Below are 26,898 nucleotides of genomic sequence, written 5' to 3'. Positions count from 1 at the left end.
ACGTGGGGCTCGAACTCACAAACTGCGAGATCGTGACCTGAGCTGAAGTCAGCCGTTTAACCGACTGAGCCACCCAGGCGCCCCTCTGGTTTTTTTTAATGAATGTCCATTTACTTGGAGAGCGAGCATGAGTGGGGGAGGGGCAGAGAGAGAGAGAGAATCCCAAGGAGGCTCCGCGCAGAGCCCAACGTGGGGCTCAATCCCACAAACTGTGAGATCATGACCTGACCTGAAATCAAGAGTCGGATGTTTAACCAACTGAGCCACCCGGGCCCCCCTCAAATTTCCTTTTCCCATGAGGACACCAGTCATGGGGTCACAGCCCAGCCTAATGACCTTGTAACTTAATTACCTTTTAAAAATCTTATGCCCCAATAGAGTCACATTCTGAGGTCCTGGGGGTTAAGAGTACAACATATGAATTTTGGAGGAGGAGGCACAATTCAGCCCATAATTAAGGTAATCATCTATTTTTCTTTGTTTGAAATGCCCCCATATCCTCCATTTTCTTGAGCTGTATTTTTACTGGGTTTACCATTTTAAGTTAATGGTTATATCTCCTCCATGCTTTTAAGATATTAATTCTAATCTAGCTTCCTCTTTTGTTCTTCAGGTATCAGCTCTCAGTTTCTGTGGTTGCTTTGCCGATGACACAAGTTAGTGTAGGCGAAGTGCTCAGAATAGTGTCGGTATGGTAAGTATCCTATAAACAGTAGCTATTATTGTTTTTCCTCTGGCTGCCTTTAAGATCCTCTCTTTGTCTGTGATGTCCTGCAAGGTCACTATGGTGTGTCTCAGTCTAGATTTCATTTCTCAAGCCAAGTATTTCGTGTCGTTTGTCAGCTTAAAATTCTAAGCCGTGATGGCTTCAGGTACTGCTCCTTCTCCTTTCTCTCCAGCCCCCTTTGGAACTCTGGCTGAATATGTATGTTCAGTAGGTATTTCCAGCCTCTTGTCTTCTGTGTTTTTGCATTGGATTGAGGGCGATGTTTTCAGATCTGTATTCAGTTTACTCTCTTGATCTGTGTCTTACTGTGCTACGTAACACATCTGTCATGTTTCTGTTTCAATTATAGTTTTCATTTTTAGCTGTGTTATTTGGTTCTTGTTCACACCTCCCCATTTTCTATATTCTCTTATTCCTTACTAATACTTTCAATAGCCTCTCTTCTTTCTTTAGAGATATTAAGACTATTTACTCTATGATCTGCATTTGACGAGGCCAATATCCCGCATTTTTTAGTGTGATTCTGCTATCCGTGGTTTGGGCTGACCTTCGCTCATGATGCCTTATCTTCTTGCGTGTTCATGGGTGGTTGAAAAAAATGTACGCTCACTTCCCTCGGAACTTAACCTGTTGATAAATGATCGACATCCATACTGTTGATTTACCAGCTCTTTCGCTGAACGTATAGTCCTTTTTGGTGCAAGGTTTATGCAGGTGTCCTCTGTCAGACTGTCCACCTTTAATAATCCCTAAGCTTCACCTCCTGTGGCCAGGAAAATCGAACGTCTGCTCCATGAGGAAAATCGAACGTCTCCTCCACAACATCCGACACAGCAGATGTTGTTAGGGAAGCTGGTGGCTTCACCGCTAATCAGCTTAACTCTGAATTGTTGTTTCCACTTTGATTTTGGCCCCTGAGGTTTCATACTCAGCTCAGTGACTCAAGAAAAAAAAAAATTTTTTTTTTGAGGGCACCTGGGTGGTTCAGTCGGTTAAGCATCCACCTCTTGGTTTCAGCTCAGATTATGATCTCACAGTCACGAGATCGAGTCCCATGTTGGGCTCCACGCTAAACATGGAGCCTGCTTGGGATTCTCTCCCTCCCCCTCTGTCCCTCCCTCCCCCTCTTCTCTCTCTCAAAATAAAGAAATAAACATTTTTAAAAAGGTTTTGAATAGTTAATAAGGCATTTTTAACTGTTGCTGCGGAAGGGTCGGTCTACCATACCGTCAGAAAAAGAAATTTCTTCGATTACTTCTCTCTTCCATATGTTTTCCCTGTCCTTCCAGAATCTTAGCACTCCCAGGTGAGTCTCCCGTTCTTCCTCTCATGATTTTCATCTCTTTGTACTTTTCCTCTGACTTTTGAGATACTTCTTTCGTTTTATCTTCCAGTTCCCTTGTGTTGTTTTCAAAAGTTCTCAATGGTTACCATAATCATTTGTTGATACTGTGCAATGCCGTTTTATACCATGAACAGTTCTCCTAACATGAGATGATGGTGATGATGGTGGTGGCGGTGATGATGTAAAGTTTTCATCTATTTACCGTTAATTGAGATGTTCTGTTTCTTCTCTCTGGTACCTGGATCCTTTTCAGCCTCTTCAGACTTTCTTCTTCCTACTCAGAGCTCTTTGGCTTCAGGAAAAGCTCTTTGGGTCTCTTTTGTAGTGATGAAAGACGAGGTGACAGGCAAACCGTTGCCCCTGTGACGAGCACAGAGAGGAAGCTGCCACGTTTCAGCCGTTCTGGTTGTTGGCAAGCCCCCATTCTCAGACACGGGCAATCTCTCCGCCCCCTTGCCCATGCATTTATCGCACATCCTCCCCAGGCTAGAGAAGCCCGCACAGGGGACTGCATTCTTGGGACCCAAGAGGACTTTATTCCTTTTGGGAACCACAGAGTTCTGGACCTTATCCCAGGCCTTGGAGCTGCTGAGCCCCTCACTCCCACCGGGCTGGAGAATGAGTCCTGTGGCTATTCTCTTTTCTAGAGATTCCAGAAGAGCTCACCTCTCCACATATGCATTCCAGGCCCTGCCATCGGACCCTCCCTCCTGGCTGCCCCTTAGCTCAGGAGGTGGAATTGAACATAAGTTAGGAGGGGCATTCAGGCCACCTCTCCCACCCCTCTGCCAATTTTTAAACACGTGGTGGCCATCTGTTCACACAGTTGGGCCTTGCTTATTCTCTTTGGGAGCTATATGTTATTTCATCTCTAAGGCTGTACCTATATTTAAGGTTTTGCATTTTAATATCATACAGTACCTTGTCCTTATGGATTATTCATCATGACGCCAGTATTATTATTCTAAATTTGTAGTACTTGATTCCCAAAGCTCCATGATAATAACAATAATGTTAGAAATTACCGAATGCCCACTATGTATTAAGGCCTTATGTGTGTTAACTTGTTTAACATTTATCAGAGCCCTATTTTTTCCTGATATTACAGATAAGGAAAGTAAGTCTCAGAGAGGTTAAGTGAGTTGATCAAGGTCACACAGCTAGTAGGTGGTAGAGTCCAGCTTTCATCCATTTCATATTGTGCATGGGGAATATAGTGGGCCGGGTTTCCAACCCGGCTTCTGTAAATTACTGTGCTTCCCCTGACACGCGACATTAACTCCATGGGATCCAGGGATCACAATCGTCTCTGCCTTGCCTCCCTCCCAGCAGTGTTCACAGGACAAATGAGAAGACCGTGTATGTGGAAGCACTTCAAAAACCATAACATGTCATACAAATGTAGGGGATAATTAAGAGATTATTCTTAAGCATACAGATCAGCTTGTTTACTTCAAGCACGTGAACCCTATGACAAATCTAAAGGATATATCCAGAAACCTTGTCGAAACCCCAAACTGGACACTATATAATAATTGCATCAACACAGACATAAAGTTATTTATTTTCAAAATTTTTTAATGTTTATTTCTTTTTGAGAGAAAGAGACAGAGTGTGAGCAGGGGAGGGACAGAGAGAGAGGGAGACACAGAATCTGAAGCAGGCACCACACTCTCAGTGCAGAGCCGGACGCGGGGCTCAAACTCACGAACCACAAGATTATGACCTGAGTCAAAGTTGGACACTTAACCGACTGAGCCACCCAGGTGCCCCAGACATAAAGTTGTTTAGAAAGATATCAATTTGTTTGTAAATGTTGTCTGGAGCACTTGCTCAGAGTGTTTCGTGAATCACCTTTTCACAGTCTCTCTTAACTGAATGAAGAGCTCACTCTGGTCCACTGCTGAATTCTACATTTTCCTGTTTAATTGTTCAAAACTCCTATTCTCTTTTTCAGACGCACTGCTTTCTGAGGCCTCCGACTTTCTACTTCTGTTATAACACTAGCGTGCGTCTTTCTGTGGAAGGGCATTTTTACAAAGAAACAAGACTTTCTCCATCATTTGTGAAGGATGACAAGAGTACTAGATGGTATGTTGACTCATTAAGTGATACAAATTCACGCCTCAATACATGACATGCCCCATATCCATCAGCACTCAAGGTCCCTGGGGAGTTTAGATCCTTCAAGACCCTGGTTCTGTGGCAGAAACTAGGGATTCCCTTAGCGTTCCCTGTGCTCGGGGACTTGAGCAGCCTGGCTCCCTAACTTACGTGCAAGTTTCTTGACACAAAGAATGTATCTTTTCCATCTCCAACTTCCTCTCCAAACCTCCCCGGTGCCCGGCGTTCTCATAGGTGCGCTAACGTTATCTGTACAACCAGATGACATAACGTTCGCAAATCGCTTAGTCTATCACTCAGTGCTGTCTAATCAGAGATGGTGACACAGTGAAAGAGAGCCCAGCTCTGGGTGGCCCTTGTGTGGGAACCTTGTCAGTCGTTTGCAAGCTGGTTTTTATTTTATACACCTGATGAGAAGGGCAGTTTGGACAGGATGATCTTTAAGACTTGCTAAATTAATTTAAAAAGGAGGCCATTAGACTGAAGTGGCTTTAATGCGGTGGTGGTGGCTTAGGAAAGCAAGCCAAAATCAAAGCCTCAAGGTTACAAAATCGGAACGGTAAACACAACCAGTCACAAACTGCCAACCTGCCTTCAAGCTACAGCCAATCAATTTCCTTTCTTTCCTCCAGGCACTTTCTCTATAAGTCTTTTCCCTGGCTCCACTGTGGGGAGTGTTAACCGCTTCTGGTTTGGCTGGTCCTGATTTGAATCAATTTTTGCTAAAATACTGCAAATTCTTAAAAATTTTAATATGCCCCAGTTTATCTTTTAACGGGCAATGGTTCCCCAATCTGGCCGGTCACCTGGAGATTAAGAGATACCTGAACTCCTTCCAGGGATCCTGACCACGCTTCAATCTGGGACAGGTAAGAATCTCTAATAAGATCAGCTAGCTCTTAGCAAGAACTTACTGGGGTCTTGGCAACATGGTAAGTGTTTCTCAAGTCCATGTTCTCTATTCGTATCTTCATAACCGTGAGGTGGTTGCTATCGTCGCCCCATTTTGCAGAGACTGAAGCTAAAAACGGGGTATGTGGCTGGGAGGGGGGGCGGGGAGCTGCCTAAAAGGCTGTGCAAGTAGTAAGGGATTGAGGAAAGATTCGAACTCAGACCCAGCAACTGCAGACCCCACTCCCAATTACTGTGCTACGTAAGACTTTTTTCGGGGGGCTTCTGGTTTGGATGATTAGCTAGCTTTTACGGAAGACAGACGCCCAGAGGCCATGCCACTCTCAAAGGGTGCATTTGTTTTAAAACTGTGTGTGCGTCCCTCCCCCCCTGCGTGTTTCTGGAAGGAAAATGGTTTAGGAACAGCTTTCTCTGCAAACATAAGACGAGCAGCTGCACCTCTTATATCTGCATTTTCGGGCAACGTTAAGTCCACTTAACGAGACGCCTGGTCTCACAGGTTGACCCAATCTGGGAACTCAGGGAGAATCTTTCTGTACACCTGGCACTTCTGGTCCCGCCCCGTTTCGTCGATCTCCCAATCCCAAGCCTGTTCCCCGTGATTGACGTGACCCCAGAGCAATTATAATTGGTCATGGCGGACGGCCGCCCCGCCTCCCCGGCAGCCCCGCCTCCCTTTCATTCTGAAAGAAAGAACCTCATCCCAGATGCCCAATGAGAAGCGCCCCCACCCCAAAGATCCCGCCTCTTTCGGCGCCGACCCCGCCCCGAGGGCCAGAGGGACGGCCGCCTCCCGGCGCCACACGGCCCAATCGGAGGGCGCGTTCGTCCGGATGGACGGCGGCCGGCCCAATCGCCGGGCCCCGGCCGCGCCGCCCCGCCCCTCCGCCGGGGCCGAGCGGCGGGCGAGAGCGGGCCTCGGGGCGGCGGCGGCGGCGGCGGCGGACGGACGGACGCGGCCTGAGGGAGCGGCCGGCTGCCGCGCGGGGCTCGCCTCGCCCGCGGCGGGGTCCATGGCCTGAGCGGCCATGTCCGGCGTGGTGCGGACCCTCAGCCGCTGCCTGCTGCCGGCCGAGGCCGGCGGGGCCCGCGAGCGCAGGGCGGGCGGCAGCGGGGCCCGCGACGCGGAGCGCGAGGCGCGGCGGCGCAGCCGGGACATCGACGCGGGGCTGGCCCGCGAGCGGCGCGCCGTGCGGCGCCTCGTCAAGATCCTGCTGCTGGGCGCGGGCGAGAGCGGCAAGTCCACCTTCCTCAAGCAGATGCGCATCATCCACGGCCGCGAGTTCGACCAGAAGGCGCTGCTCGAGTTCCGCGACACCATCTTCGACAACATCCTCAAGGTGCGCGCGCCTCGGCGTCCCCGCCCGCGCACCTGCGCCCAGGTGCGCGCAGGTGCGGCCAGGTGCGGGCCGCTTGACCCCGGCTTTGGGCGGGGAGGGTGTCCGGCCGGGGATGCTCACCCCTTCGGCGCCGCGGCGCGATAATGGCCTGCGCCCCTGCCCGTCTTGCGGGGGGTGGGGGCTGGGGGCCGAGACGCGGAGAAGCTGGCCAACTTCGGGGGATGGGGACGGTGGGCGGGCCCCTCCTGGACGCCGCGCCGGGGACGCGCCCTTACAGGACGGCTTCTGCGCGCTTCCCACAGCCGGCCTCCCGGGGTCAGGGAGCCGTCCTCGCCCTGCCCTCCCCGTAAGTGCCGCAGAGCGGTGTAGACCGGAGAGGAGGCCGGCCGCACGGCTCCGCTTGGGAACTGAGAACTTGCCGCCTGCACAACGTGCAGGGAGTAGAGCGAAGTGCGCGTACCCACGCCCCCTCCCCCAGCCTCAGCGCTCGGGTCACCCACACGCCTGCCCTGGGGCTGGAAGCCAACCCCAGACCGCGGAGAACTTCGTTAGGAAGGGTCTTAGCGTTTGTCGCTGAAAGAGAAGGCCTCGCTTTAGAAACCACCGCGGTCCGCCTGCCGAAGCCGCGAATCAGTCACTGCTTGCTTGACACCCTCGGATAACCCAGCCTGTGCTCACAGCCCCCCGCGTTGCCCCGTCGCCGTTGTGTGTGTGCGCGTGACGGTACAAGGGAATTCCTTGCTCTGCACCCTTTCGTGGATGTCCTGCGTGCTGTGCACAGTCGACTGGCTCTCCTGTTCCCTGCTCGTCTTATCCTTGGCGGTTTTGGGGAAAACAAAACAAAACAAAAAAGCTGTGGGGTTGACCAAGTCTGGATTCTGGTCTCTCTCTGCTGGGAGTCTGTGCTGAAGGGCTCCCCGGAAAGGAAATCTGGAGAAAACGGACGGCGAGCAGCCCAGCGTAGATTCTCTCCTGCCCTCAGAGTCATTTGGGGGGTTTGTTTATGATTTTTTATGTGCTCGTTTTTACTGGATCGCTACCCCCTCTCACTGCCCTCTCACCTACTCCTTCCCAGGCTCGCTGTGGGGAAAGCAGGTATGTCTCAAGCAGAGGAGAGTTTGTCCTACCAGACGGCTGTCTGGACACGAGAGTTTACGGTGCCCCCAGGGACTTTAAACGTAGCAGAGGGCTGTAGAAACCCATCCGGTGCCTCTCACTTCACCCACGAGGAAGAAGTTCCAGGCCCCGGGGGGTAAGTGAGTCCACCCCCTGGAAGCCGAAACCCCGCGTCTAAGCCTCCAGGCCCGGCCTGGTATCCCCGCTTTCTGTATTTGTTATGAAAATCTCTCATTTTAGTAGAAAAAGCTCTTTTAGGACCTTGAGGGGAATGACGGGAAGAGAATCATTTGAATGACAAAACACTCCTTCCTTTTCACCTCTTTCAAAAGCCTCTGTGGGTCTGCTCTGGGCAGTCTTCACCAACGTTAAAGGCCAGGAGCCCAGTGTGATTCCCGGGGATACACTGTGTGTTTAAAATTCCCCTCATCTTCTGGGGTAAAGTGCATTTCATTGTCTTCCTCTATCTCGGAGCCAGATTGCGTTTCGGCTGCTTTTCCGAACCTCCACGCCCGGCAGGTGTAGAAAGGATCACAAGGATTTGACTGACTTTCTCCCACTTTTAACTCGGGAGGTAGACAAAATGTTGAGCAACATAGAGTCTTAAATGACTGTGTCGAGTGCGTTTTAGGAAACTCATTCCTCACCTTCTCCCAGTGCACGCAAACGTTAACCTCTACTGACTTCCTGATCAACAGAAGTATTAGGTTTGTTAGCCGGTCTCCTCTTTTCCTTCCCAGCTTTTAACTCACCGTAACTCCATTTTAAACTCGCTTTGTCTGTGACTAGTTCAGTGGCTAGTTAGGAATTCTTTTTTAAGTTTTGTGGTTTTTTTTGAAAAAAAATTTTTTTTAACGTTTATTTATTTTTGGGACAGAGAGAGACAGAGCATGCACGGGGGAGGGGCAGAGAGAGAGGGAGACACAGAACCGGAAACAGGCTCCAGGCTCTGAGCCATCAGCCCAGAGCCTGACGCGGGGCTCGAACTCACGGACCGCGAGATCGTGACCTGAGCTGAAGTCGGCCGCTTAACCGACTGAGCCACCCAGGCGCCCCATCTTTTTTCAGTTTAAAACCACAAATTCTTCCCCCCCCCCCCACACCATGTTTAGACTGATCACTTTGGGAGGAGACCTTTCGAATTAATTGCTCTGCAGCGGCTGCAGTAGTGGGCATTTGAATGGTACGATTTAGAATACTTCTTGTGTCTACGCGTAGATTCAGCGTTCACAGGCTGTTGTTGAAGTACTGTGTGCCGTGCGCGTTGCCACATCCTTCATAAGTGGCATTTAGTTTTTCTCATGTTTCAGGAGGTGTTGTCCCATTTAGCCGTGAGAACACTGAGGACAGGGAGTTCAGAGTCTGTTCAAGGTCAGCTACCTACGTAGCAGGTGGCAGAGCTGGGAACAAATTTTTGTTTTTTTAACTTTAATTTTGGGGATAATTGTGGAGTCCCATCCTGTTGTGAGAAATAATATGGAGGGCCCACGTACCCTCTATCCTGTTACCTTCTGTGACGACATCTTGCAAAACTGTGATGCAGCGTCACGACCAGGATACCGACGCCACGCAAGTCAAGATACAGAATATTCCCGTCACCGTCAAGGGTCCCTTAGGTCGCCTTTCCTGGCCGCTCCCTCCCGCCCGCCCCTCCCTGACCCTGGCAAGAACTGATCATTTCTCCAATTCTACAAGTTTTACTCATTCGAGAATATTGTACCAACGGAGCCATGCAGAACATGACCTCTTTTTATCATTCCACCTCATTCCCTGGAGAATCACCCAAGTTGTGCGTGTTGGAAATAGTTTGCGCCTTCCGTTTGCCGGGTAGGATCCGCGGTGTGGATTTACCACAGGCCACCACGTAACCGTTCACCTGTCGAAGGCCTCTGGGTTCCAGTTCTCTGCCTGTTGTGAGGAAATGTGCTCTGCACGTTCACGTACACGTTTGGACGCACATCTTCACGTGTCTGGGATAAGTGCCCAGGAGCCCAGTTGCTCGGTCGTGTGGCAATGGTGTGGTTAACGTGATAAGAAACGGCAAACTTGTTGGAGCGCCTGTACCCTTTCGCATTCCCACCGGCGGTGTCTGCGTGACCCGGGTTCTCCGTATCCTCGCCAGCATCTGATGTCCTTTTGCTGTGTCAGCCATCCTGTTAGGTGGGCAAGAGCTGTCTCCTCGCTGTCTTAATTTTCCTTTCCCTACTAGCTCATGGTGTAGAACATCTTTTCATGTGTTTATTTGCCGCCCCTATATCCTCTTTGGTGTGGTGCCTCTTGGTGGGTTTTTTTTTTTTTTTTTACCTATTTTCTGTTTCTAGAGGTTGCTTGTTTTTATGGTTTGTTATTTATTGTGGTTTATTGCTAGTGAATGCTTGCAGAGTTTTTTTATGCATTCTAGATACTGGTCGTTTGCCACGTTTTATGGTTTGCAACTGTTTCCTCCCCGTCTGTAGCTTTGCTTTTCATCCTCTTAACAAGGGCTTTCATAGAGCAGAACTTTTTCTGATGAAGCAAGCTTATCAGTTTTTCCCTTTATAGGTAACACTTTGGGTATCAAAGCTATGAACTCTTTGCCTAGCTCCAGATCCCAATCCATTTTTTTCCCGTAAATTTTGGTAGTTTTACATTCTACATTTGAGTCCCTGATCCATTTTGAGTTAATTATCCCATGAAAATGTGTGAGTTTTGGATGGAAGTTTTTTGTTTTTTGTTGTTTTTTTTGCTTTGAATGCTTAATCGTTCCAACACCATCTGGTGAAAAGACTGTCCTTCCTTTGAATTGCTTTTGCAATTTCGTCAGAAACCAGTTGGGCATATTTGTGTGGACCTAGTTCTGAGTTCTCTATTCTGTTCCACTGATCTGTATGTCTCTCCTTCTGCCGTTATCACGCTCTGTTGATTACTATACCTATGCGGAAGACCTTAACATCAGATAGAGTGGTTTCTCCCACTTCATTTCCCTTTTTGAAGATTGTTTTAGGTATTGAAGGGCCTGCGGCTTTCTAGATGTGTCTTAGAATACGCTCGTCTGTGTCTATAAAAAAAAATCTTGCTGGGATTTTGATAGCAATTGCATCAAACCTATAGATCATTTGGGGGAGAATTGACCTCTCAACTATGTTGAGTCTTCCAGTCCATGAACATGGTATGTCTTTTTTTCAGCCTTTGATTTCTTATTTTTTTTATTTAAAAAAAAATTTTTTTTAATGTTTATTTATTTTTGAGACAGAGAGAGACAGAGCATGAGCAGGGGAGGGGCAGATAGAGAGGGAGACACAGAATCCGAAGCAGGCTCCAGGCTCTGAGCTGTCAGCACAGAGCCCAACGCGGGGCTCAAACTCACGGACCGTGAGATCATGACCTGAGCCGAAGTCGGACGATCAACCAGCCAAGCCACCCAGGCGCCCCAGCCTTTGATTTCTTTATTAGCATTTTGCGATTATTAGCATGCAGATCTGGTATGTGTTTTAAGTGTGTATTAAGTATCTTGTTTTCCTTAGAGCAACTGGAAATGATACAGTGCTTTTATTGTCAGTTTCCACATGCTCTTTGTTCTTATACAGCAATGCAATTGATATTTGTGTCTTGATTTTGTGTCCTATGAGCTTAGCGAATATACTCAATCGTTCTAAGGGCTTTTCTATAGATTCCTTGGGATTTTCTCTGTGGATCATCCTGTTATCTGCAAATGAACAGCTTTATTTCTTCTTTCCCAATAGCTATGCTTTCTTTCTTTTTCTTGGCCTTACTGCAGTGGCTAGAACTCCCAGTATTTTGTTGAATGAGAATGGTGAGAGGCCTGTCTTGTGTTTCTTTTCTGGTGTTGGTGATTTCTGTCTTTTATTTTTGTCAGTCTTCTTAGAGGCTTATCACTTTTAATGATTTTTTTTTTCCCCCCTGAAGAACCAGCTTTTTATTTCATTAACTTTTCTTTATGGCTTTCCTGTTTTCAATATCCTGTATTTCTCTCCTTATTTCCTTCTACTTCCTTCGGGTTTATTTGCTCTTTTTTTTTTTTCTTTGTTTTTTGAGGTAGAGATTTGGATATTTATTTGGGACCTTTCCTCGTTTCTCATATGTGCCATAGATTTCCCACTCAGCACTGCTTTAGCTGTGTTCACATGTTTTGATATGTTGTGTTTGAACTTTTGTTCATGTTCATGTGTGTATTTCTTTTTCAGATTCTTTGACCCACAGATTATTTAGAAGCGTTATTGTAGAATCTAGGAGTTTAGAGTTTTTCCTGTTATCCTTATTGATTTCTATGAGTTTATTACGGTCAGAGAACATACTTGGTATGATTTCAATTCTTTGAAATATTTAAGGTTTGTTTTATGACCCAGTATATGGTCTATCATGGTATATATTCTGTGGGCGGCCTTTGTTGGTGAATGTTCATGGACACTTGAAAAAAAAATGCATATCTCTTGTTGGGTGGAGTTTTCTACTTATGTCCGTTAGGTAGTGCCGTTGATGGGGGTGTCACGTTCTGTATCCTTGCTGATTGTTCAGTATTTCTGTCGGTTCCTGAAAGGGAGGTGTGAAAGTCTCCTAAATACAATTGTGGATATTTCTCCTTTAGCTCTCAGTTTTTGCTTCATGCGTTTTGAGACTGTTGTGTGGTGTATAAACATTTAGGATTATTAGGACTTCCTGGTGGATTGATCCTTTTGTCATTATGTAATCTCCCTCTTTGTCTCTAGTAATTTCCTCTGCCCTACCTTATCAGATATTTTAATATAGCGACTCTTTTTTTTTTTTAATGAATGCTTTCCTGCTGTATTTTTTTCCATCCCTTTGACCTACCCACATTGTTGTTTCGAAGTATCTAATAGACAGAATATTGTTACGTCCTATTTTGTTCACTGTGTCCATCTTTGTTAATTTGTGTATTTTGGCCATTTACATTTAAGGTAAAGTGATTAATCTGTTAAAGCATAAGCCTCCCATTTTGTTAATTTTTTGTTTGTTTCTGTTTTTTATTTTCCTGTGGGTTAAACATGTTTTAGGATTCCATCTTGATCATTTGGTGATTATATATCAATTAAAGCTTTGTTTACTTTCTTGTTGGTTGCTTGGGCTTACCGTGTACGTGCGTAGCTTAGGGTGCCGGCATCTGTGTTTTACAACCGTCAGTGAAGTGTGGGACCTTTACTCTAGATCCCTTTACCCTCCTCACTTTTTAAATATCAACGTTTTAAGTCTTGTTATACTTGGAGCACCACATCACAGGGCTTTCTGTCAGTCATCAAATAAGATTTAAGAAACTTGTGAAAAGTGGGATGTTTGTTAGATTCACCCCTATTTTTACCTACTCTGATGGTCTTTTCTTCCTGCAGTTCTGAGCTTTGTGTTTGGAAAACTTCCTTTAGCCATTCTTAAGGGTGGGCTAGTGGACAAGAAATTCAGGTCTCCTGCATCCGAGAATGTCTCTATTCCCCCTTCGTCCTTGAGATCTCGGTGCCAGCTGTGGAATTCACAGTTGATACATTCTTTTAGTACTTGAAAAAGGTGCCTTATTCTTCTGGCCTCCCCTGTTGCAGATGAGAAATCTGCTGCCCCTCGAATTGCTCTTTCTAAGTAAAGGTATCCTATGTCTCAGGTTGCTTTTAAGATTGCTCATCTGTCTCAGTTTCCAGAGTTGAACTATGATTTGTCTTTTTTTTTTTAATTTTTTTTTTTCAACGTTTTTTTAAATTTATTTTTGGCACAGAGAGAGACAGAGCATGAACGGGGGAGGGGCAGAGAGAGAGGGAGACACAGAATCGGAAACAGGCTCCAGGCTCTGAGCCATCAGCCCAGAGCCCGACGCGGGGCTCGAACTCACGGATCGCGAGATCGTGACCTGGCTGAAGTCGGACGCTTAGCCGACTGCGCCACCCAGGTGCCCCTGATTTGTCTTGACATAGGTTCTTTCGACTTATTATATTTAGGGTTTGCTCGGCTTCCTGAATCTCTGCGTTTGTGTCTTTCGCCAAACTTGGGAGGTTTCCAGCCATTATTTCTAAAAATACTTTTTCGGCCCCACTCTTTGTCCCTTCCTTCTGAGACTCTGGTGATAGGAGTGTCACTTGGCTCTTAACTGCTGACCTCCGGGTCCCTGAGCCTCTGTTGCCTTGTTGAGTGGGATGTGACATCAGCTACTCCCGGCCTGGCTGATACCGGGAGTATTAGGAGCAGCGGAGTGGTGACCCGCCCAGCCTCCCCCCTCCTTTTCCTGCCCGCCTGTGCCTGGGTCGGGGTAGAGGCTCGGCGCCCCACTGACGCCGCCCTGGTCGGGGAGTTGAGCACGTCCTGCATCTCTAGACAGGGGACAGGAGAGGAGATCTTGCTTGGCCACTTGGAAGCTGCTCCCTGGTTGTGCGGGGCCCCGAAGGGAAGCGGGAGATGAGCCTGCTGAAACCCAGGGGGTGACAGATGCGGATTTTCTGTTGTGGGACCACCCTTTTCCCAGGCCTTCTGCTGGGAGGAACAGCTTTTCTGGGAGCTGTTTCCATCTGTGCCGTTTGGCTGCTCGAGCTTGGAGGCTGTGCAGCACCCTGTCCCAGACAGGTAGGCGGCAAGGACACCTGGCGAGCTCCCTGCCAAGTGGCTCCTCGGGCCCGAAGTCCCGGGCCGCCTGCCGCCTTGTCTCCGCCGGCTTTCCAGCGCGTGCTCGCTGTGTTCCGTCCTGAGTGTCCTTCGTTGTAAGGAGGGGACCCGGGAGGAATGGGGCTACTGCATCTGTGGAACCAGAAGTTTCTGTCATCCTGGTCTTCTGACTCCAGGTCCAGGCCTCCTCCTTCATGATCACAGTTGTGCCTGCATGTGAGCCTCTCATTTCCTTAACTTCATCCCCTCACACTACCCTCTGCAGTGTATTATTTGAATCTGTTAGTTGCTTGGGCTTCCTGTAAATATTCCCGGTAAGACTTCGTATTCATTCTTTTTATCTTTATAATCTTAAAGATGTTAGTGTCTCACTTCCTGGGCGGGCTGTCCCTAAAGTTTGTGTATGTGCTGCCTCAGAACTTTGTTAGTAACCCCTCTGGTGACAGCAGGTGCCTGGGCCTTTGTGGAGAAGGCTTCAGACCAGCTTGGCCTTCTCTCCCAGTGGCTCTAGCCCCCCTCATCTGTGCTTTCAGGAGCGACTTGTGACGACTGAATCCCACATCGAGTTAGAAGTTAATACAACGCGGGGCACCCAGGTGGCGCAGTTAAATATCTGACTCTTGATTTCTGCTCAGGTCATGGTCTCATGGTTTGCTAGTTCGAGCCCTGTGTCGTCGGGCCCTGTGCTGTCAGTGCAGAGCCTGCTTGGGGTTCTCTCTACCCCTCCCTGCCCCCCTCAAAATAAGTTAATAAACTTAAAAAAAAAAAAGTGAATACAACGTAAGCCATTTGACATACATTAGCCTTTGTTTTGTGAACTAGAAATCCCAATACTCACACAATTGCGTGAGTAGCATTTAACCACCCAGAGGTGGGGCTTCCTAGAGTGTCGTTGTGTGGCTGATTTAGAAACCTTGTGAAGAATGAGATTGTTAGAACTGGTGGTCACTGAAACAAACATTCCACACACACTTTTTGATCATACACCCACGTTGGTGTGCTCGGTGCCGGTGGGGAAAGGGTCAGTTATGATGAATCCGGCCTCGTCTCTACCCTTCGGGTGCTCCGACCAGCTGGGGAGACAGGTGCACCCTTTAACATCGAGTCTGAACGTACGCCGTGTTGAATGCCAGTGTAAAAGGCGGCAGGTGGCTCAGTGAGAGTAGGAAAGGTGGATTCTGGCTGAGGCGTCTGGAAAAGCCTCTGGAGGAAGAGTGATTTGAGCTGGTCTCTGAGGGCGCCCTGGAGTTTGAGCAGGTGGAGAGGGACATACAGATGAGCCCATCTCCATGCGGCACATGTCTGCCAGTTAGGACAGAGAATTCTCGTGGTTTGGAGTGTTAAGAAGGAGAGTAGGAGCTGGACGGAACTTTCTAGCGCAGGGAGCTGGTCATACGTAATGCAGTGGCTTGCCAGAGACCTTGGTCACGATGTTCTTTATGTGAAAACCCCAGACCTTCTCTCTAGAAAATTCATATGTGCACATGTAATCCCTTCGGGGGGTCCCTCACCGTCCTGAGCCTCGAAGGGGGCCTCTGGATGCTCTGTGGGCTGCAGGGTAAGACATTTTGTGGTAGAATATCGAAGATTACGTTAAATTTTTGTAAATTAAAATCTTTTTTAGGATCGTTGGCTGTGGCATTATCTTCTGCAAAGGCCAGTAGGACGTTGAGGGAGCCTCTACTGCTCTTCTGTATTTTTAGGCACTTGGAAACTCCTGGCCTGCGGGGTCTTTGTTTCTTGGGTTCAGAATCCGTTTGTGCTTGACCCCACTGTGGGTTTCCGTGAGAACAGGAGCGGAAATGCACTTCCAGGTCTGGGAGAACAGTCCGGGTTCTACTGGCTCGTTGGCTGATTGCATTTATACAAATTTACTTTTACACTGGACACGCATGGTTACTGCTTTGATAAGGGCAAAAAAACCAAAGACATCTTTTTCCATCCAGAGACCCCTCTGGCCCTTATTGGGGATTCATAGCATATGGACGATTGGTCTTACCCTCCCCTTTCAGGTTGACAGGTTGGTCATTTTAACCAAACCGATTTTAGGGGAGCAGTTTTGACCCGAAGTCATATGTCACGTGAGATTTGTAATACAGCCGTGCTCGATGCTAGATCGTGTTTTGTTGACCGTAGGTAATTCTTCTCTGCTATTACGTAGTTGAGAGCGGGGACCTGGACCCCATCGGTAGTAACTGGAACTGAAGGTTTACACTTGAGGCTTATCTAGAGATGTGATCATAGGGCGAGCTGCGAGCACAGGACGCTAACGTGTGGCGGAGCTGGCGCTAGACCCATGTCAGCCCTCGAAGGGCCGCGCCCGCCCTCTCTTCAAGACGGGCTGCGGGATTTTGGGTTCTAACTATTCTCGTTTGTTTGCATTTCACCAAAAGCAGCAGTCTCCGTGCCTTCCGTCCGGTGGGCTGGAGCGGCCGCCCGGTGGCCCTTAGGGTGAGCGGAACGCGGACCATGTGATGAGTTGTCTTGAGTGATTCTTTTGTACGTTCGGACGTTCGTCTGACATCAGGGTACGTGTTCACGTGGGTCCCGGACACTGGTTCACGGCAGGAGAACAGCCTCTGTGTCGTGTGAGTGTGTCGGCCGGCCGGAACTCTGTCCCGACGCGGTGGCCCGGGTCCGTTGGCAACTTGTGCTCTGGAAGGTGCTTCGTCCGTAGGACAGAAAAGGAACAGTTGTTGACTCTTGGGCGTCTCTGCGAGTGGATGGAAAGGAGCCGGAGAGTGTGGCAAGAAAGCGTCCCCACCCCTGCTGTCATAAGCAGAGGCCAAGCAGACAGCACCGCTCTCTGAACTCGGGCCTGTCTTCCCGTCCGGCCTGAAGCCCACGGCACCAACTTTGCCCCACGGCCGTGTTACGTGAAGAGTCAGCAGGGAAGACTGATGCTCACGAACACTGACTGGTGTTAGCCAGTGAACCCAGGCCTCAGGGACTCCAGTAACTACTTCAGCTGAGTGGAGCAGAAACTAAGCCACGGGAACAGAACACTCAGACTCGGAATCTGTGCCCTGTGCAGTATTAATATTGTCCTTGCCTTGCTGGAATGTTCTGCTGATGGTACATGGCGTGGGTGCCCCACGGCCCTCGCGTGCACGTCTGGGGCAGAGGGAGGCTCCCCGCCGTACCCGGGGAAGGCCAGGATAGGTGTCAGGGCCGCAGCAAGACGTGCTCCCGAGGTTCACAGCCGTCCCTTTGCTGTGCTGTGTGCGCGGTGGTGAGTCCTTTTATGGTGCTTGTCTGCCTGCTTGACTCGTGTGGGGACCGGAAGGACCGGGGAGGACCGGGCAGGAGAGGAGGGCGGGGGCCCCGGCCTCGCTGCAGGGGCCATCAGGACCGTCTGCGGGATGTGCGGGGAGATTCACCTGGACTCGTGTTACACGTGAATCCCCTCGGGCACGGGTGCTCCCGCCGCTGAGACGCCAGCAGTTCAGGGTCCGGAGGAGCACGCCCCACGGTCGCTGGCGGAGCACCGTGGCACGCGGAGTGCATTCGTTCCCCTCTCTGCGGACACGTCACACGGCGTCCCGGCGAAGGACTGGACACTTACGGGGAAGGGAAGGGAGCGATTACTCAGTCTCCCCTTACTGCTCGGCTCCCTTACAGGTGAACGGGAGGGGCCGCTTCCGAGTTTGCTTTGGGAATTTCTGTCACACGCGACGGTTCTTCTGTGTTTCCCACTGGTGCCAGCTCTGCCCTGCGGTCGTTGGCACCCCCGGGACGGCCCAAGGCTGCATCTTTGGGGCCACCCGAGTGTTTTCCCGAGGATTCTGACGCCTGGATCAGAGGCCTGTGGGTGCGAAAGTCTAAGTGGGGAGTGATGTGGGAGAGGAGGAGACGCCCCCCGCGAGGCTGGCCGTCACAACTGGGACGTGGGAGACGGGCGGTTGACCGTCTTGTCGGTACATGGTGGATTCGGTTCCGAAGCAGTCGGGTTGTGTCTTTAAACAAACCGGCACCCCTGGAACCTCCTAGTTAAAGCAGGTGTCTCATTAAAAGCGATCCTCTCGGGAAGCCGAGTCAGCCAACACTTATCAAGTGTGTGTTGATGCGCGAGATGCCGCGAGGACGCGGCTGCAGAGAAGGAAGAAAACCTTTGCATGGGGCGCTTTGGTGTTTGTGCGGAAGGCAGGTGCTCCGGGCCCAGTGACCCTGTGAGGCTATAGATTCGGGGCTTTACTCTGTTGGGGAGGGACTTCAGCTCCAGTACTTTCTTAACTTCCCTTCCCTCCCCACCCCACCCCCGTGCAGGGGGGAGGACGAGCGAGCCGCTGGCCAGGTGACTTTCGAGAAGGAAGCAGGGCTCTGGCCCTCCGGCCTCCCTCCTCCGGAGCCCCTGCCCGCAGGGCGTGGCCATTCCGGTTTCGTCCCGCCTGTGTCTGTCTGTCCAGCCACGCCCGTGAGCACACCTCGCTGGCTGCAAGTCTAAAACCAGCTCTCCCATCTGGCGTCTATTAGGACGAAAGCTGGTGTCTTCACCTCCGTCTATCGAGCTGGTTCCCGTTGTGATTTCCACATTGATTGCAGACTCTGAAGCAGAGGGAGAAAAGTGGAGGCTCGCTGAGGGTGAATTTGCCTGGGGCCACCTGCGAAGCTAGAAGCCCCTTGGTGACGTCTCAGCCCCGTTGGGGACTTTTTCTGTGACGAGCGGAAATAGCAAGCTGATCGCTCTTTTAGGAATAAATGTAGTTGTCCCTGAAGGAAGCCATCAAGAATGCTAGCTGCTCACCAGTTTGTGGGAACATCAGGGGTCCAACAGAACGCCGGAGTCCCTAAGTTCCTCCTTTCCCCCCAGTGTCCCAGCCCCTCACGTCCCCACGGTGTCCCTCGTCGGGGCTGCTCCTCACGTCCCCACCGTATCCCTGCCCCTCACGTCCCCGCGGTGTCCCTCACCGGGGCCGCCCCTCACGTCCCCCAGTGTCCCTGTCCCTCAGGTCCCCGCGGTGTCCCTCACTGGGGCTGCCCCACACATCTCTGGACATGCTTCTTCGACACTGAGTTGTTACAGGTAACCCAGAAACACCTGGGCCCATTTGACGTCCTGTTGCGTGAAGCTCCCCGTGATAGCTTTCGACTTCTTTATTAATTCCGCAGATTACGTACGTACCGCAGAAATAACCCCAGACACGAGGCTCCCCTCCCTCTGGGCAGAGCTGCCATTGGCCCCACACGCTAGTCCCTGTAGCCCCCGATCCCTGAACTTGGAGGTGGGTGTTGTGTGGCCCGAGGCTGAGAGTACACCGAACCCGAAGCCGGGAACCCCCTTTCTGCGGTGAGCCAGGCCGAGGGGTTAAGAGCACGGGAGCAGTGAGGCTGAAAGAAGCTGGCTTTTAAGGAACGGAAAGAGAGCTGTGTTGGAATGCCGGGTGGCAGGTGGAGGAGGGAACCTGAGCAGGTCCGGCAGGGCCTCCTTGAGCAAGACAACTCTGGTGGTGCTGGGAGGCGAGTGCGGAGTTCGGGGCAGAGGACTGACCCGTCTGGGGCAGTGCATTGGGATGCGAGGTTCACACAACCTGCTCATTACCTGATGGGATGCGAGGTTCACACAACCTGCTCATTACCTGATGGAATGCTCGTGTGTGTGTGTGTGTGTGTGTGTGTGTGTGTGTGTGTGTGTTTACATATTTGTGCGTATGTGTTGAAAAATCATCCGACACACGAGTATGAAAACGTTCAGAAGTAATCAAGGAACAAAAAGAGGCATTCTTACACATGGAGTTGAACTGTTGAACTGCATGAAATTCTGATTTTTGACCCACAAAAACGGCAGTTTTGTATTATGGTTCTAATATTTCAAACACACTGTGGCCAAAGGCAGAGAGATGATTCTCGGGCCGTGTAGCGTGTCTCTTGGCCTCGGCCCCACCTCCGAACAGTAACATTGAGGAGCAGGTGAGTTGGCACGGGCCTGAACGTCCCCACTAGTCCCCCCGACTTCGGCCCTGGGACAAGTTAGGGAAAGCACTCAGAAGCAGAGGGACCTTGGCCAAGGCAGAATCCGTGCTGAGCCGGTGCTCACCAGACGGAGAAGTGAGCTCGAAGGGGGGACGTTTGGTAGGATTTCAGAAGCAAGCCCGCTGCGACCCAGACAGGGTTTCGGCTTCCTTCACCCCCGTCCCCTTAGACCCGGGTCAGCCACGTCAGCCTTCGGCTCTGGTCTGGGAGGACCAGAGGGGTAGAAATGCCGTCGGGGAAGCTGACCCAGAGTGCTTCTGCGAAGATCGGGTTGGTAGAGAGCCGCCCGTGGGAGAGGTGGAGACCCGGCCTGGCCGCTCTCCCCCGCCGTATCCAAAGGGGCTGGGGGAGCCCACACAGGGCGGAAGAAAAGCCGAGTCTGGAAGAGAAGGTGCACCGTGAAAGCGTATATTCTGTAAAACCAGACCCAAGGGTCTGCTGAAACCGTAGCGTGAGAAAAACAGGATGACCTCAGAGTCGGCGAGACACTGAAATGTCACTCGCTGTTCGAGGTCCCCTGAGTAAGTCCAGCCCAGGAAGGGCCCGGGCGGAGACGCCATCGGGACGTGGGGACAGGCCCAGTCCCCCTCGCCCCTGAGTGCCCCCATTGGGGAAGAGAGTCGGGGAGACAGCGGAGCGCCGTGTGGGGACACACACCTGACGGCCGCCGCCGAGGAGGCCCGACTGACGCCTCCCCTGTGCCCTCAGCGGGGACGGAGCCCGTGTTGTCTCCCGCTCGGACCGTGAGCCGTTCCTGGCCGGACCGCGAGCAGGCTGTGTGGCCTGGCCCAGCTCCATGTCCCCCGTGAGCCCTTCAGGCTCCGTGGCAGGGAACGGGCCGTCCAGGCGTGGGTCTGTCCACCGCAAACGGATCTGTCCGAGCAGAGGGAAGCCCGTTTCTCTGGGCGCCTGCTAAACTGAGGTCCTCAGGACAGGAGCAGCTGCTCTGTTCTCCTTCCTGGTGTCTCACCCGGTGCCCGCACGTGGCAGGAGCGGGGGGACCCGGGGCCAGGTTCTCCCAGCTGCCCGCTCGGGACCACGAACCAGCGACGACCACGTCTGCCTGCGCGTGGCTCGGCAGTCTCCAGGCCTCCTTTCACGTACTGCGCTCGTGTGTCCTTGTGGCAGCACCCCAGTAAGTGGCGAAAGGCAGGGTGGGGGCTCCGCTTGGGTGGAGGAGACTGACGTCCGGCCCTTGGGACGCACGACGTTGCCCGGTGTGAGCGGGTGACGGTGGGCTGTGTTGATGTCCTCGGGCTCCGCTTTTTAAAAACTGGGAGTGGCGCCTAATTGGCGACAGCCTTCCCAGCGGTGGCTCACACTCCCCGTTTGGCGACCTCAGGGGTGGCATCGGCGGGGTTAACCGTCGTCCCCGGTGAGCACAAGCATGACCGGAGCTCCCAGAGGACACGGCACACGCCCCGGGCACACACGGCCTCCTCGGGAGTGATGCACTGTGAGCCCTTGCGAAAGGAAAGGAAAGTTTTCCTAGGAAAACTGGCGGACTAGCAAAATGCCGAGTGTTGACTCCTGCGAAGCAGGAATTTGTGAATTTATTTTTTAAAATAGGTTTTCTACCAGGGCGCCTGGTGGCTCAGTCGGTTAAGCCACTGACTCTTGGTTTCAGCTCAGGTCACGATCTCATGGTCTGTGAGATCGAGCCCCACGTCAGGCTGCACGCTGATGGTGTAGAGCCTGCTTGGGACTCTCTCTCTTCCTCTCTCTCTGCCCCTCCCCTGCTCACTCACTCTCATTCTCTCTCTCTCTCAAAAATTAAAAAAATTAAAAAAAAATAGGTTTTCTACAGAAAACATTACTTTAGAGAGTGCCTTGGCAATAGTAGTTTTGTAGTACGAGTCCTGAGGAATATGTTCAATATTATTGACATAGTGTAATTAAAGAACCTAATTTATATGACTAAGCAATCCAGTTTTGATTAAACCCTTGCCTCTCTCTGTCAGCTCTCGACAGTTACAAGGACGTTTTCATTTTTAATTGCAGGTGTTTTGACTTAATGTGTGGTTTGAATTTCCCTTTAGAATTTTTGTAATCTTGAATATTTTCAGAATGTGTAAATATTTACCAAGGAGACCACAGCATCTTCAGCATTTTTTTTTTAATTGGAAACTTGTCTTGTTCCTTATTTCTTGGTAACTTTAAGAAAAGAGCCACCATGCGGCCTGAGCTTTCCTTCCTATATCTGGTACAAAGTAAAATTCTTCTGACGGTGTAAATGCCTTTTTCTAGTCTTCCATTAGTTTTTAAAGTTAATAATATTCTTTTTTTTTAATGTGTCTTTATTTTTAAATGTTTATTTTTGAGAGAGAGCGAGAGCAGGGGAGGGGCAGAGAGAGAGAGGGAGACACAGAATCTGAAGCAGGCTGTCATCATGGAGCCTGAGGCGGGGCTCGAACCCACAAACCACGGTCATGACCTGAGCCGAAGTTGGACACTTTACTAACTGGGCCACCCAGGTGCCCCAGACTCAATAATACTCTTAAAAAGTATTGGGTATAAGTTTTAAATGTAAGTGTTTTTGAAGTAGATTAAAAGACAGGTCTTGAGCCTTCTAAAAGAGACTGCGTCCACTTTTTTTTTTTTTTTGAGTAATTGGCGATATACACGGGTACTTGTTTTCTTTTGTATTGTTTCCATAATTAGCACTCAGGTGATTGTTTCCTCGGTTATGGCTTTTTTTCCCCAAATAGTTTTGGCGCTGATCCATCATCTGACTTATTTTATATAAACAACGTGATCCGAGAGCAAACCATTGAGTACTTGATGATAGAATGACAGACGTGACAGGTCAGAGAGGTTGCAGGTGTGTTGTCTTGAGGAGGGACTGTCCCTTGCACAGAGACCTTCTTCGAGACTGGAAAAGTCAAGGATGTCAGCTGCCAATCTAATTCAGTGATGTTGTGGAGATTCTAGTCAGGTAAAAGAAAAAAGAAATTAGGTGTATCTGCTAGAAAGGAAGGGACAAAATTAACATCATAAGTGGTAGGTATCATCCAAAGTGTCGTTGGAATGAAACACAGCTCCAGAAATGGCTGGCTACAAAGTAAATGGGTGTGTTTGAACACGTGTGTGTATGCACTTTCCCGTAATAGAAAAACATCCCATTCGTAACCGCACCGTGGGACAACATACCAGGAATAAGCAAGAACTGAGTGAAGCCTATATGATGAAATCTGTAAATCTTGAGCGCAGAACATAAAAAGACTGCGAAAAATTGATCATTTTTTGTGAGTAGGAATCGCTGATGGTGTAATAATGCCAGTTTATGAATGGAACACAATACCAGTCAAACAGACCCCAGTTTATTTTTCTTGGAGCTTGACGGAACGATACTGAGATCTGCATGATGAATAAATGTGTAGTCTTACCTAATACAGTTCTGGGGGAAAGGCAGCGTGTTTGGGGCCATTTTCCTGCGCAATATTCTACCAAAGTGTGGTGAAGTCGCCATCATTAGAGCAGGGTCGCGCTAGCTCAGGAACGGGCAGTGGCTTGGTGAGGCAGACAGGGATCCCAGGCCGACCCACGTGTACCTGGGCCGTCGGGATACCATGAAGGGAGGCTTTCAGAACAGCGGGGAGCGAGGGATGGTTGAACACAGGGTGCTGTGAAGGTGGCTAATCGTTGAGGAGAACGATAGAGTTAGTCCTTTCTGATACAGGAATGATTTCCATATGAGTGTAGACAAAAATACTAAAAGTGGATCAGAATTCTAGAATAAGATGTAGATGAGTACTTCTGTGATCCCAGGCTGAGGAAAGTCTTTCAGGTTATGACATCAAGGACAAATGGTCGCGAGGGCAGGGATGGACCTTTTAAACTCTCTAACAGCGTTTCAATTCTGCTTGGCGAAAAAGAGCACGAAGTTGAACGAACCGGTAAGTAGTATTTCCGGGATACGATAGAAGGTGATGTCCTTAGTCCTCTGACACTCTCCCATCTTCCAGTAGTCTCCGTGTTTACACGTTCGGTCCTGACTGTACCCTTGTGGCTCCTGGACTCTTTTACACCACGGCCCCCTCGCCGTCTCCACCTGTGCCTCCTAGGAGCATCTGGAACATGACGCACGGGACCGAACCCCTGACCCCTCGTCCGCTGTCCTCCCCGCTTCGTAAAGTGGTCCCATCATCTGCCAGCGCGTGCAGTCTGGAAACCTAATCATCTTTGAGTCCTGTTTTTCCCACGTCCGATCCACCCAGCGTGTCGCGAGTCCTGTTGACTGTCCGTATCCTGAGCCCTCGTCTCCCCGTGCCATTGACCGCCTGGCGCAAGCCGCCCTGTCCTCTGCCTGGCTCTGCAGTAGCTCCACGGGTGGCCTCTGACGGAGTGTGTTTGCTGGCTCTTCTCTGTTCGGGTGCTTTAAATCAGGACGACAGCGTTTGAACTTCTGTGGGACGTCAAAAGTTGACCGAAGTTGCTTCAATGTGACCTTTTTATTTTTCCTCTGCTTTTTTCATAATTGAGGTCAAATTCACTTAACATAAAGTCAGCCATTTTGAGGTGAACAGTTCAGTGGCATTTCGTACACTCACGGTGTTGTGAAACCGTCCTCTCTGTCTAGTTCCAGAACGCTTCCACCCCCCAAAGGGAAACCCAGACTCCTTAAGCAGTCTCTCCGCTAATCTGTCCTCTGTCTCTGTGAATCTACCTGGGTATTTCCTATAAATGTGTAACTTTTACGTCTAGCTTTTTTCACTCAACACTTTTTTTTTTTAAGTTAATAAGCTTTGTTTTTTAAGAACAGTTTTAGGTTTCCAGAATGGAGTGGAAGGTACAGACTTCCCGTACGCCCCCTCCCTCCCCCCCTCAGAGTCTCCCTGCCGCCAGCATCTTGCATCTAATGGTATTTTGTTATTACCGGTGAGCCTGTATCGATACATTATTATTAACTGAAGTCCATACTTTACACTGGGGCTCACTCTTTTAAATTTTTTTTTTTTTTAACATTTATTTATTTTTGAGAGAGACAGAGACAGAATGAGAGTGGGTTCGGGACAGAGAGAGAGGGAGACACAGAATCCGAAGCAGGCTCCAGGCTCCGAGCTGTCGGCACAGAGCCCGACGCAGGGCCCCAACTCACAAGCTGTGAGATCATGACCTGAGCCGAAGTCGGACGCTCAACCGACTGAGGCCCCCAGGCGCCCCAGACTAGGGCTCACTCCTGATGGTGTAGTTTTATGGGTTTTGAGAAATGTATCCACCATTACAGAATCCCACAGAATAGTCTGACTACCCTAAAAACCCCCTGAGTCTTAACTATCCGTCCCTCACTCCTTTTCTTCCAACCCCTGATTACCACTGGTCCTTCTTCCTCTTCCTCCTCCAGAAAGAGAGGCAGATAAAGAACGCAGGAGCAGGGGAGGGGCAGAGGGAGAGGGAAAGAGTGTCCCTAGCCGGCTCCACATTGTCACAAGTACAGAGCCCGACATGGGGCTTGATCCCACGAACCGTGAGATCATGACCTGAGCCAAAATCAAGAGTTGGACACTTCACTGACTGAGCCACCCAGGCGCCCCCCCACTGATATTTCACTGTCTCCATAGTTTGCCTTTTCCGGAAAATCAGGTACTGGGAATCCTATATCACGAAGCCTTTTTAGGTTGGCTTCTGTCACTTAGCAACATACATTTAATGTTCCCCCACGTCTTGTCATGGCTTGAGAGCCCCTTTCTCTTTAGTGCCGAATAATATTCCAGTGTCTGGGTGGACCACGGTATGTTTATCCTTTTACCTGTTGGAGGATGTCCTTGTTGCTTCCAGGTTTTGGCGCTTATGAATGGAGCTGCTGTAAACACTTGACTGCAGGTTTTTGTGTAGATAAAAGCTTTCGACTCATTTGCACGAATGCCAAGGGGTGCAGTTGCCGGTAGGAGTTTAATTTTATAAAAAACCTAAGAGCTCTTTGTGTGTTTTGAATACCAGACCGTCACCGGAGGTGTGTTGTGGTGATTTTCCTCCCGGTCTCTGACTCCTTGTCGTCCCGTTGAGCGTGACGTTGTGGGTCCATCCACACCGTTGCGCGGCCCGGCCCGGCACTCGTGTGAGCGGACGCGTTCGGCTCGTGCGTTGACCGGCCGGTGGCCGTTTGGGTCCTTCCCCGCTTTTGGCTCCCGTGATGCCGCTGCCGTGGACGTTCACGTGCGGACACGGGTTTCGTGTGAGTGACTTTTGGCCTGAGGTAGACCGCGAGGCGCGGAGTCGCGGGAGCACAGGTGCCGAGCCCTCGCGGGGACCGCCGGACCGTCTTCCCCAGCGGCTGCACCGTTCTCCGTTCCCACCGGCGGGCACGAAGGCTGCGGGGTGTCCACGTCCTGCCGACGCTCGCCGTTGTCCGCCTTCTGCGTTACGGCCGTCCTGGTCGTCGCTGGCGTCTCTCGGCGGCCTTGAGGGTCTTCTCGCGTGTTGACTTGTTTCGCTCTGCTTTCGAGACTCTTCTTGTAGCTTCTCGACTTTCACCCGTGTTTATTCAACCCCACGTGCGCGCTCTCCGGACTTTCACAGCCGTCGCCATATACGTCATTGAGAACCGACGGCCATTTTTGCCATTCGGGTGCCAAAGAGTCGGAAACGGGAGGAGACGCTACAGGGTCGCTGTTATTTGTAAAGAGAACGTTGCGAATGTAAACTCGGGACGAGAATCCTTCGCGGGCCTGCTCCTCCCCGCCGCCTCGATGGCGGTGCGCCCGCATCGCCACCGCAGCCGTTCTGCCCGCCCTCGTTGACCTGTTCTTTCCGCGTCCTTCACGTGAGCG

At 50.5% G+C, this 26,898-nt stretch overlaps 1 protein-coding gene across 1 annotated transcript in view; it reads left to right on the top strand.

The window, feature by feature from the left end:
• Positions 1-6,121: 6,121 nt before the first annotated feature.
• Positions 6,122-26,898, top strand: part of GNA12 (G protein subunit alpha 12) — a 108,341-nt gene continuing 87,564 nt past the window's right edge. The window contains exon 1 of the mRNA XM_042971082.1: positions 6,122-6,448. Coding sequence (XP_042827016.1) covers positions 6,137-6,448 — 312 coding nt within the window. The 5' untranslated portion in view covers positions 6,122-6,136. The remainder of the gene's footprint in view (positions 6,449-26,898) is intronic.

The sequence above is a fragment of the Panthera tigris genome, chromosome E3 (assembly GCF_018350195.1).
Source record: "Panthera tigris isolate Pti1 chromosome E3, P.tigris_Pti1_mat1.1, whole genome shotgun sequence".
Classification (NCBI taxonomy): Eukaryota; Metazoa; Chordata; class Mammalia; order Carnivora; family Felidae; genus Panthera; species Panthera tigris.
This window is presented reverse-complemented; position numbering and strand designations above follow the sequence as displayed.